A 19642-nucleotide genomic window follows, 5' to 3' on the forward strand; every position below is an offset into this window, starting at 1 on the left:
ACCTGCTGTATGTCAGCCTTGAATAATGGTAACTGAAAATCAAATTATTTGAATTTGAGTTATAAATGACCGTAGTCCTGAGACCAGAGTAAGGACAACTCATCTTTACCTGAAAGGTGAGTCAAATGCTGGTTGGTTGCACAGCTAGAGCAGATGGGTGCTTAGAAGTTCTAGTATAAAAATATTAAAAGTTCAACTATATGATGATGGCTGTGCCATTTGGGGTGCTGAAGCCCTGCTGGAGATGCCTGCAGCCTTTGCTCAGGATTTATGTTCCAACAGGGGATGAAGTCTCAAACGGGCTTCTTTGCTGATGTTCACTATGGTAGTTGGTGTGGGGCTTTGGATCTCCTTCTGATATTCTCATTTCTTTTACGAATTTTGAACACTGTGGCTAGACGAGCTTCATGGGATGACACAGATGTAATTTATGAATTATTTATGGCATTTCAAAAATTCTGATTTTGCTGTCTGGGGAGATGGGCTAACTACAGATTGTTCCATTTAAAAGCAGAAAGTTGTTTTTATTGTAAAACCCCAAACTGCATTTGAATACTCCTGTGCTCTGCTACCTCCCATCTCTTTCTCCCCATCAGTAAGCAAGATCATTCAGTGGTTTGCTCACTAAGAAAGTGATTCTACATTATTTCCTGCAGAGGTTTCTGTTGAAGTGGGCTGGCTGTAAAGAAGCAGCTACTCCTTTCCATTCTGTAACCATACCATTTTCTCTATCAGCATGGAGCATTTGACTCATGTGCCCTAGAAAATAACTCCTCACTCCCACTATGTGCTCATATACTGAGCTGAGATCTAAACCTGACCTGCACTTCTGGGATGCAAACTCATGATCAAAATCACTGGATGCAGGAGGTCAGTGTTTCAGTGTCCTAAGTCTCTGGGGTGAGAGTCCACTATTTAAGGAGTAGTGTTGTGAATTCAAAACAGGTTAATGCTTTCTAAGGTCTAGTGAAGTTACAAAAATACAGTATAAAAGAGTAGATCTGCCTTAAATAAAAGCTGATTACAGAGCTCAGTCCTGTTTCTATTAAAGTCAATAAGGGCATTGTGCTTCTAAATTTCACCCAGTCTGTTATAGGGTCTTTTATAAGGGGTAAACATTTTCTGTATGAAAAATTGAGACGCTTTGTTTCTAGTGCAAGCACAGACTGTTGCAGTAATGCAATGCAGGTATGCTCTTCAGAGCACTTATTTCACAAATAATACAAACCCAGTGTTTCTGTCTAGAGTCTTTTCTTTCACATAGCACCTTGAACTTTGAGTAACATTGAGTACTGGGCCTTATGAAACAGAAGGCTAAGCCTGAACTGGATTTCACACTTCCTGTAGTCCAGGGGATGACTTTTCATTATGGCTAATAGGAGACAAGGTAGCTAATATCTTAAGCCAGTTCTGGTGAATGTTTAGCAGAGTATTGAGTGATTTTATTTTCTTAATTTGATGTGCACAATCCAGAGATGCTTGGTGTTAAAGCTTGGAAATAGGCTCACCTCCTGCTGTAGTTATCAGAAAGACTTCTGATCTGTCTGCATGCATAAACTGGATATTTGTACTGTACACATGCACACACCAAGCACAAACCTCTTGAGAATTTTGGCTCTCCTTATTACTAACTTTGTGTTTCATGATCCTTGTTCTGAGTTTATTTGTTATTCCCTATTACCCATACTGGTAGCAGTGTTGCAGAACTGGCCTAATGAACGAGAAGAGTCCGCTAATAGTTGCTCTTTGGTGGAAGATTGCCATGAGCAGGCTGGGATTTCAGAGAATGCTGCAGAAACCTGCTTCTGCAACTCATTTCTGACAGTGCCACGCTCTCATGTAGCAGCACCCTTGGCTGCGGTGAACTCCCCTCATCCAGACTGCCCTGGTTTGTGAATAGCTGTCTCATTCTCCTGTAATGAGTCTGCCCACAGATTTGCTAAGTGCTGAGAAGCATATATTGAAAGTACTCTGGAGAGTTGTTAGCCATGTGGCTGCACCATTAATTTTCATGGTGGCCCTGGGTTAGACCTCTGTATGGTGATGTGGAAAAAAAAGTGCCCTCTGAGTTTTAATTCAGGGATCATAAAGACCTAAAGTCACTTTTCCATAAAGAAGAGAGGGACAAATGATTCCTTTGTTTATTTTGCCTTTGTTTTGCAGTGTGCAAAGGCTAGGAAGTTTATGAGTTTATTTGTTATGTAAAGCCACTTGCTTATTTCTGCAAAACATTGCTTATAGATATTCCACAACCTCTCTGGGCATTCTCAGAAACAGAAATGAATCTGATGATGTGACCAAATAAAGAAAGTGCTCATTCTGAAGTTCCTTGCCATAGGAATTAAAGAAGTATTTTAGGACTTAATTCTGAAGGTGCTAATTTACTGATCATTGTTACTATTACTAGAGATTGACTGAGAGATGTCAAGTAGAGTAACCCTGAGTCAATGAGGAGAGCTGGAAATCAGCTGAAGATAAACTGGTCCATCAGCACCATTTTTTTCTGCTCTGTTCCCCTTGCTTGTGGAAGGGCCCTCCTCAGGCATCAACATATTGCTTGTCTGGTTAGTAGTGCTAATAAATCCAGAGGAACTGTGTACCCATGGCTCAAGGTCCCGCTGTGCACACATGCACAGTAATAGTTCTGCCCTAGGTGATGATTAAAATATCAAGTGTTACCTTCAGAAGATTGTTTCCCTCCCACATAGAGTCCCAGCTTTACCAAGGTTGGATCTCCTTCAAAGAGAGCAGCCTTCATATTCCTAACAGACTTTCATCCATATGGTTTCTCTTCCCCCCTCTCCTGCTTTAGCATACTCTTGTTCTCCTGTCTGCTCTGCAGCTTGGTTGGCTGCATTGCTGACTTGGGAGCTCAAGACCAAAGATGCTTTTAAGCCTTCTGTCCTAGCATGTAGCTGAATATGTTCAAAGAATCCTAAATGTGACACTCTGGCTAAGAATGTGTCACATGGGATGGGCTGAGGGCTGTACCTAAGCCACTTTCAACTCTTTCAGTGCTTCCCATCCCCACCAGCCAAGGAAGCCATACATCCTTTTCCTGGTAGGTAATGGAAGAGTTCAGAGCCTCGCCTCTGTGGTTTCCTTCCTACCATTAAACAAATCCATCTCTATAGATCAAATACAATTTTCTTCTGCAGCTAGTCAACTCTCTCGATTTGCTCTTTGCTGATCTGGTGGTTATTTTCATTGCTTCAGCGGAGGTCTGCTCTCAGTACACCCTGAGCCAATGCTCCTGACAGGCAGCACAATCCTGGAGTGCCTTGGCCGGCTGCCTGAGTCTGTCCTGCGGGCCCCGGGGGGACTCTCACACGTTCTGCCGCTTACTTTACTCTTTCCTAGAGATCTAACGCAATTTTGCAAGTAGTCACTTGGAGCCATGTTTCCCTTTGCCCTGGAATATTTTTTAATTTATTTTTAGTAAACGTTTGTCAGTGTTTCTAACATTGCGCCTCCAGCTACGTGGCCTGGACTCAAGCCATGCAGCAGTCTGACAACCTGTTAGGCGAGTCTCCTATCAATTAGGCTGCAGCTGTCATTGGATCTATTCTCAGCCTCCTTGGTACGTGTTTGCAAATAACAGGGGCTGCTGTTTTGCAGCTCACGATTTTTTTCTCCATAGCCAGTCAAGAACATTTTGTCTGTAGAATTCCTCCTGTCTCCTTTGTTTTTGCTTTCTAATCATCTCCATTATATTCGCCTAAGCATATATGCTTATCGAGGATATTCTTTTGCTTTTCTCATAAGTGTTTGCCCTCTCTCTCTCTTATTTATTTATTTATTTATTTATGTGTTTTTAATACACAAACCCAGGAAAACTGCTCCCCAAGGAAACAAAAAAAGGGAAACTCTCACTTAAGTCTATGCTTTGGTCCTTTAAATGTTTTCAGGCTTTCTCCAAAGCATCCAGACTGCTTCTTATCTGTAGGGATCTACCATTTTTAAAGCCCGTCATGCATGGAAGCTCTCCATGGGGACTGCCTTGTTTCTGCTGGTGTTTGAGCTCTGAGGTGATGGTGTGTTTTATTATCAGGTTTGCTACAGCTGGAAAGAGAGTCCCTGACAATGTACAATCTGTTAGAATTCCCTCTTCTACCTTCTACCATTTGCAGTTTTCTCTTCTCCTATAAAAATCATGAAAATTGCTCTATGACTTTTTCCCAGATGTTACATGCTGCATGGTGGTACTTGATACTAATATTTCATTCCTTAATCTATAGAGCACAGCCTAGCTTGTATTAGCCAGACTCAGCAACCACTCTTAAGTATATCATTTCCTTGTTCTGCATCTATAAAAAATGAGAAATCAGAGTTGGGAAGTTCAAGTAAAACAGAAGCACACAGGGCATTTTTTCCTTGGGCTGATTGAAAGATATGTTTTGATACTGTGCTGTCGTTTCTTTCACAGGCTGGGCTCAGCCTTTGCACAAAACCAGTGGAAACTATTCCAGTTTCCTCTCAATCTGTAGGTCCTAACAGTGGGTCTCCAGCCAGTTTGCAGCTTCGGAGGCAGAACCAGCCCAGCCCAGCCCAGATTGAAACAGTTAACTTTAGATCAGCTCGTGTTGAATTGGCAGAAGTCCCTACATTTGCCTGGTGGGAGAGTAAGGACAGGGCTTTTTCTATCCTCACTAAATAGCACACAATACTGCAAGGCACTTCCCCTGCAACACTACTTAATATTTGCTCTGCAACAATAGCCGTAAGGAGCACACCTAACACCATAGCTATGCTGGCATACGGAGACAACCTGAAGTTTTGCATACAAAATTTCCCCAGACTTAGCTGTACGGCCCCATGGAGCAAATAGACATTCTTATCTTTAATACAGCACTGTCTGTCTATGCTGTATTTTCTGGAGTACAACAAACCCATGCCAGGAAGGTGCCACCAGGACCCCAGCACTGGGAAGTTTGGTGTTGCAACACCAGAGTATGGGGCACCATATCACTGAAGGCAGAAGTCTGCAGGATTGTGAGCACTCGCTCAGCATGTGAGTGGCAGGTGCTTCTGTGGACAAAATTAAGGAAGCTGGAACAACTGGAAGTCCTAAGCAGGACATTACTGGATTGCCTAGTAGTGCATTAGCACCTCAGGAAGAGCTGGGTGCTTTTCTGATCTTCTTACTAGATGCGTCTCACCATCCAAGGAAAAGGTGGCTCTAAATCCCATAGGAAGTTGCTATTTCAAATAGCATGTTGGTTCCCATGATGTTTCAGGTGTTTTGGAAGTACATCTTGTTGACCTGTGCTGCAAATCCTTGGGCAATGTAAGGCTGAGACATTCAAGATTTTCTCAAGTACTTACTTAATGAAAAACATTTCACATGTATATAGCATTCCAAACTGTTCCTGCTCAACCACTGAGCTTTCAAGTCTTCAAAAGTATAAACATAGTTAGAACAAACTGCCATCCTGTAGACAAAGCTTAGCTGGCAGGAAGATGTACTTCATGCAGTATTTATGTTCTCCCAGTAAACAAAGACAAGTAAAATGCTTTACTTGTTAACATCAATTCAAAGGAAAAGCGAATGATAGCATTTTCTGTAATCATGTTCAATGTTCTGAAGGTGTCTGCATGTTTCACCTTTGTTCTAAGCTCTTGCTTATCATTTCCTTCTTATATTTAATAGTGTATGACTGTTTCTGTGAACGTGGGATATGACTGTTTCAAGACTGTATTTAGACGGAAAATTTCTCTCTGGATTTTATAGTGATAACATGAAGTGCAGCAGGAGGACTGGTTAAATAGGCAGGAGGGCCGTGAGCTGGCTGGTTTGGTGTTCATTTCTTTGTCAGCTGCCTTGGAATAGCGTTCAGATTAATGTGATTACTCTTTGCGATGGCTGCAAGTTCATAGACCAACTGTGCACTTGTATCAAAGCTATCAGAAAGATTTTAGTCCAGGGTTCCTACAAGAATTATTTATATAAAATGCATTTGAAATTCTATATTGGTCATTTACACATGAGGATTTCTATTTCAGGAAGCTTTGGAAACAGCCAGGATCTTCAACTGCACCCTCTCCAAAAGATACAAGATCCTTTTAACATTTAATGATGACTGTGAAGGTGCTTAAAAATAACTTAGAAGCACAAATCACATTAGTGTGTTCCCTACTAGTAAAAGGACTGGACTAACAGTTAAATTTTGGATTCTATTTGCATTTTTGGTCCTTTCTTGATTCATGACCTGAGATAAATTGCCTAGTTCCCCCTGACAAATGAGCTTAATACTTATCTATTGTCCATATTTACATTATTACATTTAGGAGGTGATAGAATCTGAGTTCATCTCTGAGGAAAAACTGCAAAACTCCATGGTGGTCAGGTAGTATAAAATATATTCTTCTACATGATTGCACATAGTATTATCCACTGTATAATCTCCTGGGTATCAAGTCCATTTCACATGCAAAGGGTCCCTAGTTAATGATGGTACAAGTTCTTTCGGAAGGGATTATGCTTACATATATATTTGTACAATATTCAACATAATAGCAACAAGCTAATCTTGATTGTATCATTTGTGCTTTGCTGCAATTTATACAATATAGGTAATCAATTAGTCTGATTCTTCTGCACACTGCTAAATGGAACATGGACAGCTCCTAATGGGCAGCGTAAATAGAGATTTGTATGTACACAGGTACACTGCACAGTGAAAGACGCATGCAGGAGGCAAGGCACTGAACAGAACAGCCCTGCATAAAACCTGGCATTCATTTAAAGGAAGAAAAATGTCACTGAAAGCTGCATGATTATTAGCATTGCTATGCATGAGGAAGATGATACAAGAGGAAGAGAGACATTATTCAAGTGTCTAAGAAGACAGACCATCATCAGCAGTGGAGAGAGAAAAGGCTTCCGAAGGAATAGCATAGCATTTCAAACATTAAATTATAAGGGCACTGAAGCTTTACAAGGTATGTTGGAGTTTCTGCATTATTTATTATTTGAGATTGCCTTTCCCCCAAATACTTAAGTTTTGTTCCATTCATACAGAACAGAAAAGTCCTTCCCACACTTCTCAACTTCCCAAGGCTTTCTGGGACACTGAGCCACCTCTAAGTTTTGAGATATGATTTACTTTAAGCAGACATTGATTACCTGCAATGCTGCAGTGGGTTGGAGCAGCTTGTTAGAAAGGTTGGGGAAGTGAGAAGAATTTGTCTGTCATTCCTCTGGGGCTTGGAAAAGTTGGGCTCAGAATTCATTATTATTTTGTATTTGTATTGCATCTATACCTACGAACTCCAGACACTAACAGGATTTCACAGTGCTAGGTGCTGTCCTTTCTCCAACACAATTTAAGGCCTTGTGGACACTTTTTTTCCAACCTAGTTATTCAGGCATAGCTGCACTGACAGTGCAGTCACTCTGCAGAAGCTTATACTAGGAAAAAGGCTGCAAAAATATAACTTGTATCAGTTGCCTCAGCAAAAGAAGCTGTATTGGCAAAAAGAAACTTTTTTTTCCCCTTTTGCTCATATTACAGCTGTGTCTACATTAGAGCTTTTGCTGGCATAGCTGAAAAAATATCACACTCCTAGCTGACAGGGATATGCTGTCAATTTTTTTAAATAGATGAGTCTGAAGTATTTCCACATGATGGATCAGTGTGTGTTTGTTTGTGTGGGAAGGGGGGAGGAGAGAATCTGTTTTAAAATAGAAGTTTCTAAAATTGGTTTGCACAGATACTCTTAAAATGGCAATACTGCCCTTGCCAACAGGTTCCTCTTTCCTGGCTCTCCTGCCCTTCTCTTCCAGGCTCCCAGAGCGCAGCTCTGTATGCCTCTTGCCTCCCTCCTTGTCTGCCCCACACCCTGGCATGCCCAGTAGGGGATTCTCACTGCTGTCCTCCCTTCTCCTGCCTGGTTTCTGCCTGGCAGCATCCCCCCTCCATGCGTGCCTCTGCCTCCTCTCCAAACACCTTCGCTAGACCATTCCCTCTGCCACCAAGGGCTGGATCCACTTCCTGAAGTGGGTGTTTCTTACCTTCCCCTTCTACCGCTGCTCCCAAGACAGCTCCTCGCTGGGAGTGAGGACTCGAGGTCTGCATACAAACAGAATTCCTCCATAATCTCTGTGCTACAGCAAATTATTTTATTTCCTGCAACCAAACTGCATGTCAAATAGAGGGATTTCCGTTTCAAACAGGGAGGCAGAGCCTTTCAAGAACATCTGGAAAATATTTGGAGGAAAAGACGGAGCCATGATAAGATAAAAGACCAGACATGAAGGGTCAGTTCTGCTGCTTCTCGTTCCCACCAGACAATTACTGACGTTTACCTTGTTTCATCAGCTCAGGCTGGTTACAGAGTCCAAACAGCATAGAAAGGTATCTCATATGTACTAGCTTCCGGGGAAGGCATCGATCCCAGAGCTACTGTGAACTTTCTGAGTCACCTTTGGGCAAGTCAAGTTACTGTTTTGGTGCCTCAGATGCTTGATCTATAAAATGAAACTTCCCCGTTATGAGGCATGATCTTAAATTTGATCAAACTGGAAAGGGGGTGAGGTCCTGTGGTGGCTGAGTCTACTTAAGTGCAAGGAGTAGGGATTAGCTGGACTTGCACTCCTCTAGAAGCACAGTTCACAGGAAAGAGTTGCTAAATAACCGTCATACAGTGAGGGACTGAGGTATCAGAGGTAAAGAGGCTCCTGAGTCGACAGGCAAATATCTCCTTGAATCACCCACAGGTCTCTGTGTATAGCCAGCACCCCAGAGTCCTTACTGACAGTTATTGCAAGTAATCCATAGGTTATACAACTGGTAATGAGGCATATGTAGTAATTTTAGAAAAGAACAGAGGACTTGCTTTATTTTTTTTCGAATATGACAGGTTAAGCATTTAAATAGCATTTAACCAAGTAACCCACAACACATTGGTATCAATTATTTGTTCAGAGTTTAAACTGCCATTTAGTAAATACGTTAATTGATACTGCACTAACTTACTATAGGTATCTTCCTAAGTGCCAATTATCTGCCTCAACATTCCCCACAATTTAAGTTTGTTAGTAAGAAGCTAATTACACTAGTTTATTGCTGATGGAATTACATGAAGAGTAGATTTCGCTCTTACATACTTATTAGACCTCAATAAGTGATCCTTAGCAGTCTGTTGCTATTCAATTAACAAGTAATAACTTCCTTAATGAATGTAATTGAAATGCTTATTTCAGTCAGGCACCTAATATAAAGCGCTTTACTTTGAGCACTTTTCTGAGTGCTAGTCTTGTTTGCTTAACAAGAACAAAATGGGGCCACTGAGGAAAGCTCTGGGACTGTGATGAGAACCCAACCACTGTTGGCAATCACCACCTAACATGACCAGATGTAATTTACCAGGTGATTTCTGTTCTACAGAAATATCATGAGAATAAACCAAGAGTTTTCTCTCTGAGGATTTAAATCCATGGAGGGAATTCTGCAGCATGAAATTCTTCTTGCACATTAACTCTGCCTCTTGCGATGGATGGGGAAACGCTTGCTCTGCTGGGAGCTACGCAGCTAAGCTCCAGTGCACTGCTGTGGGTGCTCTGTCATTAAGTTCGTTTGCAGGTTTGATTTAAGAGATTGATGGAAATATGATGATGGCTATCTGTAATGATCTCAAGCTATCAGTATAATTACAGAAAAAAAAAAGAAAAAAGGATGCAACTGGAGGGTTTTATACTGTTCCATGTAATTCTGTGAGACTAAGTCACCTTGAATTTAGTGTTTGCTCACAAGCACGACCCACACTGAACTGTCCTGAGTGACCACTCCTCGAGCTAGCAAGTGCCCATTGCTCTGTGGAGACATCTTCCTAATAAAAGTGGCCAAGAGGTGTGGGCTGTGTGTCTGGGGCTGTGCACGCTGTAGCTGATGAGCTGATAGGCTGGGAGTCTCCTTAATGAGGAAGGAACATATTCTTAACTGGGATTTTATAGCCTAGGAAATGATAACCTGCTTTGTCCATTTATGGGATGGGAAGACCCAGCAATGTTTGGTTTCTGAAACTATTTTTGGCCTCAGGATTAAAACTCTGGTTTCTTCTGTAAGGAGGATTTAACAGACAAGACTTGTGTTTATGGATAAATGCCAGGAAATCTTCTCAAGTAATGCTAACAAATTATTCCATTTGGCAACATTACTGTATGGGCAGTAACCTTTTCTAAAGAATTTTTAGCAGATAGATTTAGTGTCAAAAAACCCATAATAGGATGTAATATCTTCTCCAGTCTACCTTGTTTGTTACCAACTTTTTAATGTATGCCTTCTACTCAGTGAATTGAAAGACCTTATTGATCTCTTTGCAGCTGAACTGATTATTGGGCTAAGATAGAGACTTCCTGAAAGAAGCCAAGAGAAATTATTCATTTAACATATTCTGATTTTAGTAAACTTCCATTTAACCTCCAGGGTTAATTAAAAATATATATATTGCTGGTTGACTTGCATAAATTTATTAAATCAGACAGAAACTGAGTTCGGGCTTGTGCAGTTAATGTCAACTTGTGTAATATTCTTGGGGAAAAAAAATCCACATAGACTTATTAACATTCCAGAATTGCTTTATTTTAAAACAACAGCCATAACAGCAAAGCAATCCAAGTAGGAAAATAACCCCCCAAATGAAAACACATTCTGCAAATTTGGATAGTTCAGAAATACTTAAATGAGTTACCATGGACTTCGTAGGTCTGTGGTTATTGGTTGAAACCCTGTCTTCATCATGAGGTTTAGCTAGTCGGTGTCTGTAGCTTCTTCAGGTTGGAATTATGGGATATGGTATGCTTTCCAGAGGTGCCATGGTTCTTCCCTGTGCCTGCACATCATAGCTGGCGTCTTTGTTAACAGAGAGCGAGGATTAAATGCGCGTAACAGCTGAAGGGATTTTCAAAGGCACGAGTGGTATTCAGACACATAGCTCATCCTGGTTTCTACCGGTTTTCCAGAGTTGCTTTTATATTCCTGGTTCAGTGTGAGTCTCTCTCCCCACTGCTCTGCCTGATGCTATTATACATGAGCTACTTATGGGTGTTTGATGGGTATCTGGGGAAAATTTTCAGAGTTACAAATGTGAACACCCAAGTTACATAGATGAGATGGAGGAGCCCATGCTAGATAGGAAAGAGCTAATAGACTTCTCTGGAGATGGCTCCATCTTGTTATTCATGCTGTGGTGAGCCTGGAGGCTCACAGCAAACGGGACAGCAAAGGTGCAGTCTGGCTTCTGGAGCTGGGTTCCCCTGCCACAGCTTGACCTTGGGTCTGAAACAGAGAGGAGTGGGGCTAAAACATGCTACTAGGCAGCAGCCAGGGAGAGGAGAAGGCTTCATTGGCATTTTATGAAAAAACAAATAAGGAGTAAAATACCAAAATGTGGTCTCAAGACAGGTTAGTTATGATCCCAGATGGGACAAGTGAAACTATATTTTAGAGAACACAAGAATTATAAAGAATGCAGAACTGGATTTACATAGAAACTGCTGACACTGTTAATACTGTGTGGCATTTGTGCAAGATTTTGTTAGAAGCCAACATCATAAAGCTGTCCATTCTGTCAACTAGTTTCAGGGCAGATATTTTCTTCCCCCTACCAAACTGAGATGACAGGTTTTTAAGTGGTTTTTAGTCTGGAATGTGACAAAAAGTCTATTTTTGCCTCCTGATCTTGCTTTGTGTCCTATGTGATATTTTGTCCATCCTGGTCTGGAATATCTTATGCAGTCAGAGCCTTTCATGGCACATCCCCTGCCTTAGAGTACGGGGAGAAATTCTAGCTGGAGTGCTGTTCCTGTGGAGGCCAGCCTTTTACCAAGTACTGCAGTTGAACTGAAGCAGCAGGACCTAGCAAGGAATGCTTATAATATGGAACATTTAACGTATAGTAAAATGTCATTTTCAAGTGCTTTCTGAACTACCCATCCCAGTAATGAAGCAGCTCTGAAACACCATGTGTCTTTCTCACAGTGTGTTGCACTCCGTATAACCTTGCCTTTGATCGTGATGTCACTTCAGATGAAAGACTCACATGGTGAGTGGTACGTTGTGCATTAGGATCAGCTGATATCCTCCAGGATCTGAACAGTGAAGGACTATTTGAGATGTGCACTCTATGTATGTCAAAGAGAAATACATGCTGCAATAAAAATAGTAGTTGGCTAAGCAAACTCACCTTAGTCTGGGGAGAAGGAAGACTTTACCTTTATGTAAGATGACCTGCTTGATCTGAAGGCTCTCCTAGAAGGGATTTTAAGGATGAGTAATCATTTTTACTGTCTTTCAGTTCAGGTTCTCAATTCAGTTCAGTGATTTCCTGAATACCTGAGTAGATTTTTGATATGTTGATTGTCTGTACCTGGGATGTTACCAGTGGAAGTGAAATGCCCTCAGAACAGCCTCTTTGGCTTCCATTATCATGAGCAGCTCCACACAGACGAACCTCAGTGTGCTTGGGGAACCTTTATACAGTTGCCTGCTGTGCCTGGGAGCTTGGTGCCTGGAGCCAAATGTCACAGTTCAGTCCGTCACATGACGGACTTCCCCAGAAAACTTCAAGCCAGGCAAACTTACAACCATACACTGTGGTCTGAGGATGGTGAGAGGATTCTGCATACAAAAATTCAGCTGGCCTAAGCAGGCCTGTTCAGCTCCCATTAGAGCACTTGCTGGAAACCCCTCCAAAAGCAGGAAAAGCAGACTGTTCCCACACAGGCATTTTTCTTACTCTGAAGCCCTGATCTCCGTATCGAACATACATGGCCAGAGATGATGTCGGGGCTGTGTCCTGTTACAGAAAATGCCTTCCTGCAGACGTGCATCCCATTTTGCTATGGCCTTGCTCACACCTTCTTAGCATTTACTTCCTGGGAATGTCTAAGTGATGGAGGGTGAAGGCCTGGCCCCATGCAGCTCTGCCATCACATTTGATGGAATCAGTATTTCACCCGTGCTACCAGTGACAGAGACTGAATGTCAGAGCTGCATGCACCAGCTTTCACAGAAATCAATTCTCACATAGAGCATTAATATTGGAAGTGCTTCTCGCTCACCTAATCATTGGCCAGGCACAATAACCTGTGACTAATAGTCATTCATGGTTATACAGCACGGCCTGATTATAAAAATTTGCCACTAGTCCGTAACAAAAAAAATCTCAAGCTGTTAATTGACCAATACGTATTCCTGAGGAAATCAGAGTAATCACATGGATATTCATGGCACAGAAAGGGAAGGTACAGCTAGCATTGCATTGCTTCTGTGAGTCATCTGCTCTGGTCTACTTTTGATTATTTTTTTTCCTCATGTGGGACCAGTATTGTAAATCAAAGATTTGAGAAGTAAGGCTATGCTTAAAGTGTCCCAAATTAAAATCGAGTTGCCACCTTTCTTCTCTTAGGCAGCCATCCAGTTTTGTGCAGGAATAGACATGCTAATGGCTGTGATACAGCTACAGAAGCGAACCAGTTAGCTCATGGTCTGCCTTTGCCAATGGCAAGGTCAGCTACTGGCAAAAGTTACAAAACAGCTTTAACAGCTAGGTATGATCCCACAGAAGAGCCTTGACTGAGAACTGTTAGTCTTTGCTAATTTTCATTCAAGTCAGTCTCAAAACAAGGACAACAGCATGTGTGCGGGTTGGGTTGTTGTTGGATGGGCCCATTCATGACAATGGTCAGGATAGCTTGTCCATGTGGTAGATTTTTACTCTACTTTCACTTCCCTGAAGCACTAGAGCAGCTCAGGTCACACAAGAGATACAACTGTCTGGCTGGCATGAAGGAGTCACCTGTCTGGCAGAGAGGTCTCAGCATCTCTCAGAGCCCAAGGAATTCTCAAACAGTACCTAAAACTATGGGCACCCTCTGGCATGTTTGCTCTGGTCACCAGCCTTCACTGTAGGACACACACTTGGATTTATTTATGATTTAGCAATGATACGAGCAGAGCTCGGAAAAGTTGTTGGTGACTGATGACCATAAATCAGGTCATCAGATGAATTCAGAATGCACTAATAAAACCAGAGCTTCCAATAAATTTCATTTCAGGCAGAATAGAAATGTTTTCTTGGTTGAGAGTTCAGGATAGATGATACTTTCAGATGTGTGTCAAGCCAATGCGACATGTCTACAAAAATGTTTGCAGGCAAACAGCAATGGCTGATCCAGAGACAGGCTCTCACACCAGCTGCACACTTTAGTATGACTGAATACAAATATGAGACTCTCTAGTTCCCTGAGCAAAGCTGAATCTAATTAAATATTTAATAGCTTTTTTTTTCCCCCCCCTACAAATCCTTTGGTTTCTTGCTCTTTCATACTGTGCTATGATGACATTTGAACAACAAATGCAGTCTTGGTAGGTGGGTCTCCTGGTACTGCTTTTTATATGAAAAGCTTGCACTTCCCTGCTGAAGTCCAGATGCTGCCTTTATGAGGATTTTTGTCCTGATCAATTTTAAAAAAAAACATTTTTCCATCCCATGGAATTAATAGCTACCTGGGGAAATACCAGCTCCTCCCCACTCCTGCAAATACTAACCATTCCCAGACGGGAAGGGATTTCTCCTTCCTTTTATTTACCTGCAAGATGTCCTTGCTAGTGCTCAGAATCACAAAGGGAGCAGGCAAAATAAGAAGAAAACCTTTGTAAGTAGAAAGTGTTACAAACAGAGCAACTGTGCACACTCTGACTGAGCACACTGCCTTCAGAGGCTGCATTATACTGACTAAACCCTGCATAATCTTCCCAGGGTCACACAGTGAGTCATTAGCAAGACGGCACTAAGACAGAGGCATCCTGATTTTTGTAATCACTCTGATTACTTTAAGACCCCCAATTTAAAAGGCTATAGGTTTGTGCTGGCAGCACAGTCACACAGCTAGCTACTTACAGCTTTACAAATTGGTTTTCTTGCAATCATTTTGCTCCTATGTGCCTGTAGTGCTTTTTGTTTTGTTTTGTTTTGTCTTTTTTTGCACTTGTTTGTGTGCTGTTCAAAATTATTCATGTTTTGGCTACAAAAAAGCAAAGGAAGGCAGAGCCGGGCAGCAGCCTCACCACTGCCTTCATGCGCCCACCCCAGGGCTGCTCCTGGCCTGCTGGCCCGGGTGGCCTCCGCACGCTTGGCAGCGCTGTAGCCAGGGTCTGGTCCTCAGCAGAGACTTTAGGCTGCTTAAAGCCAAGCAGTCATCCAGGAGATGAAATGGCTTTCATTTCTGTTCTTGCCAAGCCATTCCTGGTTGTTGCAGTGCCCTTTCATACAGGCAGTCTGCTGATGGCTGCTCTGGCATTATCATTAACAACAAGAAGCACTGCAAAAGTGCTGGTGTGGCTGGTCAGCCTTTGGCTCCACATTCCCTCTCTCTCAGTGGTGAGTTTCTTGTGCTTTTCCAGTATTGGTGAGTATTGTTTTTGGTCTGTGTTGGTGGTGTTTGCACCCACCATGTAGTCCAGAAGTGTGTTGGGCTGGCTAGGCCCATCTAGCCACCACATCGGGGGTTACGTGAAGGCTGGTTCAAGCTATACCAAAAGAAATGACTGGGGGAAATGCTCACTTGACACTCTATAGATAAATACAAATATTTCTGGAAAAAAATAACTATATCCATTGTCTGTGTCCTAGAAGGACTCTTTATGTGTCACTAAAATAGCTATTTGTAATCTGTTATACCCTCCCCTCCCCTTTGAGGCCTAACTGACAGTTATTCAAGTAGGTGTGCTTCAGAAGGCCATGACCCTCCACAGAGAGAAGAGGGTTTGCCATCCTGGCTGATCCTTTCATGACAAAGGCATACTTTAAGTGGAAAAGCAGCACAGGCGTGCAGCAAATGACAGCTATATGCATTCAACTTTGCATTGTATATATGAAGGCATTTGACGAAAACCACATCAATAAAAAGAAATTACATTTGCTTCTGCACTCGAAAAATACACATTGAAGCATTATATGTTGGGATTTTTAGCAGTGTTTAGCAGTGTTATACTGTGCAAAGTAATTTCAAATGATTAATACCTTGACACTAATCTTGTAACAAATCATTTTTATCATCTAAAAATCAGCTTTTAATTAAAAGAATACTTCATATTTGTTTTGTGATACTAAACTACCCTGATTATTTTAAAATTACATATGATGTTGGCACATACTAAATATACAGCATATATATTTCTGTTGGGCTTTATTGTCTGTCTGAAAAGTGAATTTCAATTATTAAGCATTATTAAGTGTTTAGGAATGTCCTGCTATGTGTAGGTCTGAAATTAATTTTGCCAGGAATGATCTCTATCTTCTTGAAACCTACATTTTAGAAGGAAAATACTATCTTCTCTCAAAACTACTGCGTTTGCCCAAAGTTAGTGTTCTCCTAACCCTAACAAGAGGTTGATAGGTAACAAAGCTCAACTGTACCCTGTATCAAGCTCCAGTAAGACCTCCATATTATGTATTTTCAAATTGAAAGCATCTGGTTGGTGTGTCATGTGGGCTCTGACTCTACTCACTCCCTAATACATACTGGTTACTTTGATGATTTGTATTTAACTCAGGAGGCTGACAGTCACCTACAGACACGCTCCCTCAAGAACATGCATGTCAACATGCAGCTGCAATTGAAATGGAAGTACACCTGTGCGCGTCACCACTGGCTGCTGCAAGCTGTTTGAGCCCCTGTAACGCTGATGAGGGGATGTCTCTGTGCCTTCATCACCGAGCTATTAAAGGCAAGCATTTTTTTTTTCTATTGTAATCCCAACAAAACACCTAAAGGTAGCCTCAATAACAATGAAGTTAGACATTCAGTACATTGGAATATTTTATTTTCACTTTACATGCGGTGTTAAAAACCCAAAGAACGTATTATTTACACATCCACAATACAAGTTTACAAGATATCTATACATGTTAAAGTACTCTATAGTATAGAGCAGCTTCATTTAAGGGTTACTTTTTTATGCCGTACCATTAAAAAAGATACAATCTGCGTTTACCTTTGCACAAATGGATAAAGCATCTTTTATTATTAAATTAACAGAATAAAGACTAGGTTGAATGTTAGAAATTTCAACATAAATACTGAGAGAACTCACATTACCATCTACAAGGCAGCACAATGTTACAGGAGGTTATCAGGGTTCACATACATTTATCTTTCGATTTCACACAAGTCTGTATTAATTAATATTTGTAAAGTGAATTCAGATCAGTTTTTGTCTTTTGACAACCAAGTACTTTTTATGCTATTAATCTGTAGTGTTTTAGTTGCAAAACAGAAGTGTTTAGGAAGAGAGATCATTGATTTTTGGATCCAGAGGTCTCAGGAAATAAATGTCCCTTACAGCCTTACAAGAAAAAATGACTACTTCTGTCCTTTATTCTTTGTTCTGTAACAGAGATCCAGTTTTCAGTGACTAACCTTTTCTCCCCTTCAAACACATAACATAAATCTCCACCGTCTCTGAAACCCATTGCAGTTATTTGTCCCGCTAATTCATGAATATTCCTCTGCCATGGTTATTTCTAGTTATGTTCAATAAACAATGCGGTAGTGTGTAGTTTGCGAGCTAAAATAGCCATCTGTGTTGAACATCAGCTGCAAGTGGATACTGTAAAACCTACTAAATAGCTTACACAACTTTAGCAGGTGTTCCATTACCCTAGAAACCTCATTTGATTTCACATTATAACTGTTTGATCCTTCGGAGAGCTGGAGTGGAATGTTTATCATGGCAAGGTGATTTAATGCTGCTGTCTTCTTGGATTGTAGGCTGCCTTTAGTTACTATTAATTATCCTTGCTTTTTATTTTTTTGGGGGGGGGGGCGGGGGGTTGCTATTGAGAGGTTTTACAACTGGCACTCAGGAGATATGTGCTATAGTGAGAACACCTGACAGGTTTGTTGTTGTTGTTGTTGTTGTTTTTTTTTTTTTTTTTAGTACTTTTATCATTTGCATGAATAAGGCACAAAATGCACAGATTCAGGTAAACTCACACATAATATTTACAGAATATTGTCATTACCTGCATGACTTTGGAAAAAAAAAAAACCCTTACATTACACAACAAAAACAAATTGATTGCACTACTGTTGATTTTTCACAGACTGCTTTTGCCAGGCCAATTAATGTTTCTTCTTTTCTACAGACAATAGTCTATCAGACTGTAGGGCATTATTAAATGCAACAAAAATGTAACCTTCTCTAGTTACACAGGTCTTTGCCAAATGAATTGTTGATTATTAGCTGCCCTCAATGAGACGTACGGGGCTCAAGTTCACAGTGGCCAGGTATTGGATGGAGGCTCCGTGGAAACACAGTAAAACTCCCCCATTCCAGCCCCAAAGACTAGATTTGAAATGTACAGCTCTGAATCAATAGCAGCATAACAGAGTTATGAAGAATTAAAGGTATCTGCTCTCTTTCACTGGGCGACTAGTTCATCAAGGCCTGTTATCCAGAAGGCTGGCAGCAATGTGCAGTACTTCCTTAGCTGTCGCCAAAATGAACCTAGCTGTCGGCTGCAGAAGGCAGAGTCATGTTTGTTCAGTCATGCTCAATGTAAACAATTCCATAGCATAAAAGATGCAATGGGAACCTAAGTACATCCTAGTGTGTACAGTACACACACACACACATCCACGCACACGCACAGCTTTATCTGTGGCACGAACAAAATGCCACACACAAGGAGAAAAAAAAAAATGCTACAGTTGGGCCAGAGACTGAATTCCAGCAAATTGATTATTAACCCAGATATTCATTGAGACATTACCATTTTCTGACATTTGTGCAAGAGGCAAGGTGAATGCATACATATTAAAATGTTCACATTTAATGGGAAGGACCACGCTTAATGGCAGTCTAAAATGGAACCCATTTTTCAAGTATTTGCTTACAGATTTCTTTTCCCAAGAACATTTTTAGCTATTTAGAACAGTAAAGTAGCCCCCACCCCATTGTGCTACATGTCTCCTTAGCTCCAAACAAAAGAAATGTAATGACCAGCACTTTCCTTTGTTTTTGTTTGTTTGCGCTTAGCAAGTACACAAAGTCTTGCTATAGCTACATGTGGCAAGACACAGATGTTGCTGAAATAAAGACAGTTTCTTTGGCCACTTTGTTCTCTGTAATTACAAGCAAGTCTCTGTCTTATGTGTCTACCACAAAATCATCTCACAACCTGTACAGGTCAATGCCACACTCATTTTTAGGACAGATGTCCTAGTAACTGTATTTGTTCAGTGGTCTGACTGACGTTGTCTGAGGAACGAATGAGGGTTTTGGTGGCACGTCAGGTTTTAAGGAGGGTGTCCTCTTTATGCCTGTACGAGGAAGGGTGCCGTTGCTTGTGTAACTGCTTTGCCGGGACAAGGAAGGCTGGAGGTGAACGCTGACAGGCGTCCCTTGAATGTAGTCCATCTTTGAGCCTGCTGTGGGAGTCACATACCCACCCCGATTAATACTGGGCTGTCTGGATAACAAAACACCATTTGGTGAGTTTAAGTTTTTAGGAAGGGCAGATATTGAATGCCTTTGTGAAGAATTTTTGTGATAACCTCTCTGCCTTTCCAAAGAGGTCATTGGTACTGCAGGCGTGGTGGGAACATCCACCCGTTTTGTGGGGCTGTTTCTTG

At 41.3% G+C, this 19642-nt stretch overlaps 1 protein-coding gene and 1 long non-coding RNA gene across 4 annotated transcripts in view; one reads left to right on the plus strand and one right to left on the minus strand.

The window, feature by feature from the left end:
* LOC121076304 overlaps window positions 1-17972 on the plus strand; it is a 129653-nt gene extending 111681 nt beyond the window's left edge. For 2 of the 3 annotated variants that reach the window (XR_005823451.1, XR_005823452.1), the window contains one exon: window positions 16560-17972. This is a non-coding gene — a long non-coding RNA (uncharacterized LOC121076304). Of the gene's footprint in view, window positions 1-6665; window positions 7626-16559 lie in introns of those variants that run through there. The other variant, XR_005823450.1, reaches the window with a different exon arrangement.
* A 149-nt stretch (window positions 17973-18121) lies between these two features.
* Window positions 18122-19642, minus strand: part of SEMA6D (semaphorin 6D) — a 29960-nt gene continuing 28439 nt past the window's right edge. The window contains 1 exon segment of the mRNA XM_040570526.1: window positions 18122-19642. Within this exon segment, the coding sequence (XP_040426460.1) occupies window positions 19230-19642 (413 nt within the window). The 3' untranslated portion in view covers window positions 18122-19229.

Source organism: Cygnus olor, chromosome 11, assembly GCF_009769625.2.
Source record: "Cygnus olor isolate bCygOlo1 chromosome 11, bCygOlo1.pri.v2, whole genome shotgun sequence".
In the NCBI taxonomy this organism is placed as follows: Eukaryota; Metazoa; Chordata; class Aves; order Anseriformes; family Anatidae; genus Cygnus; species Cygnus olor.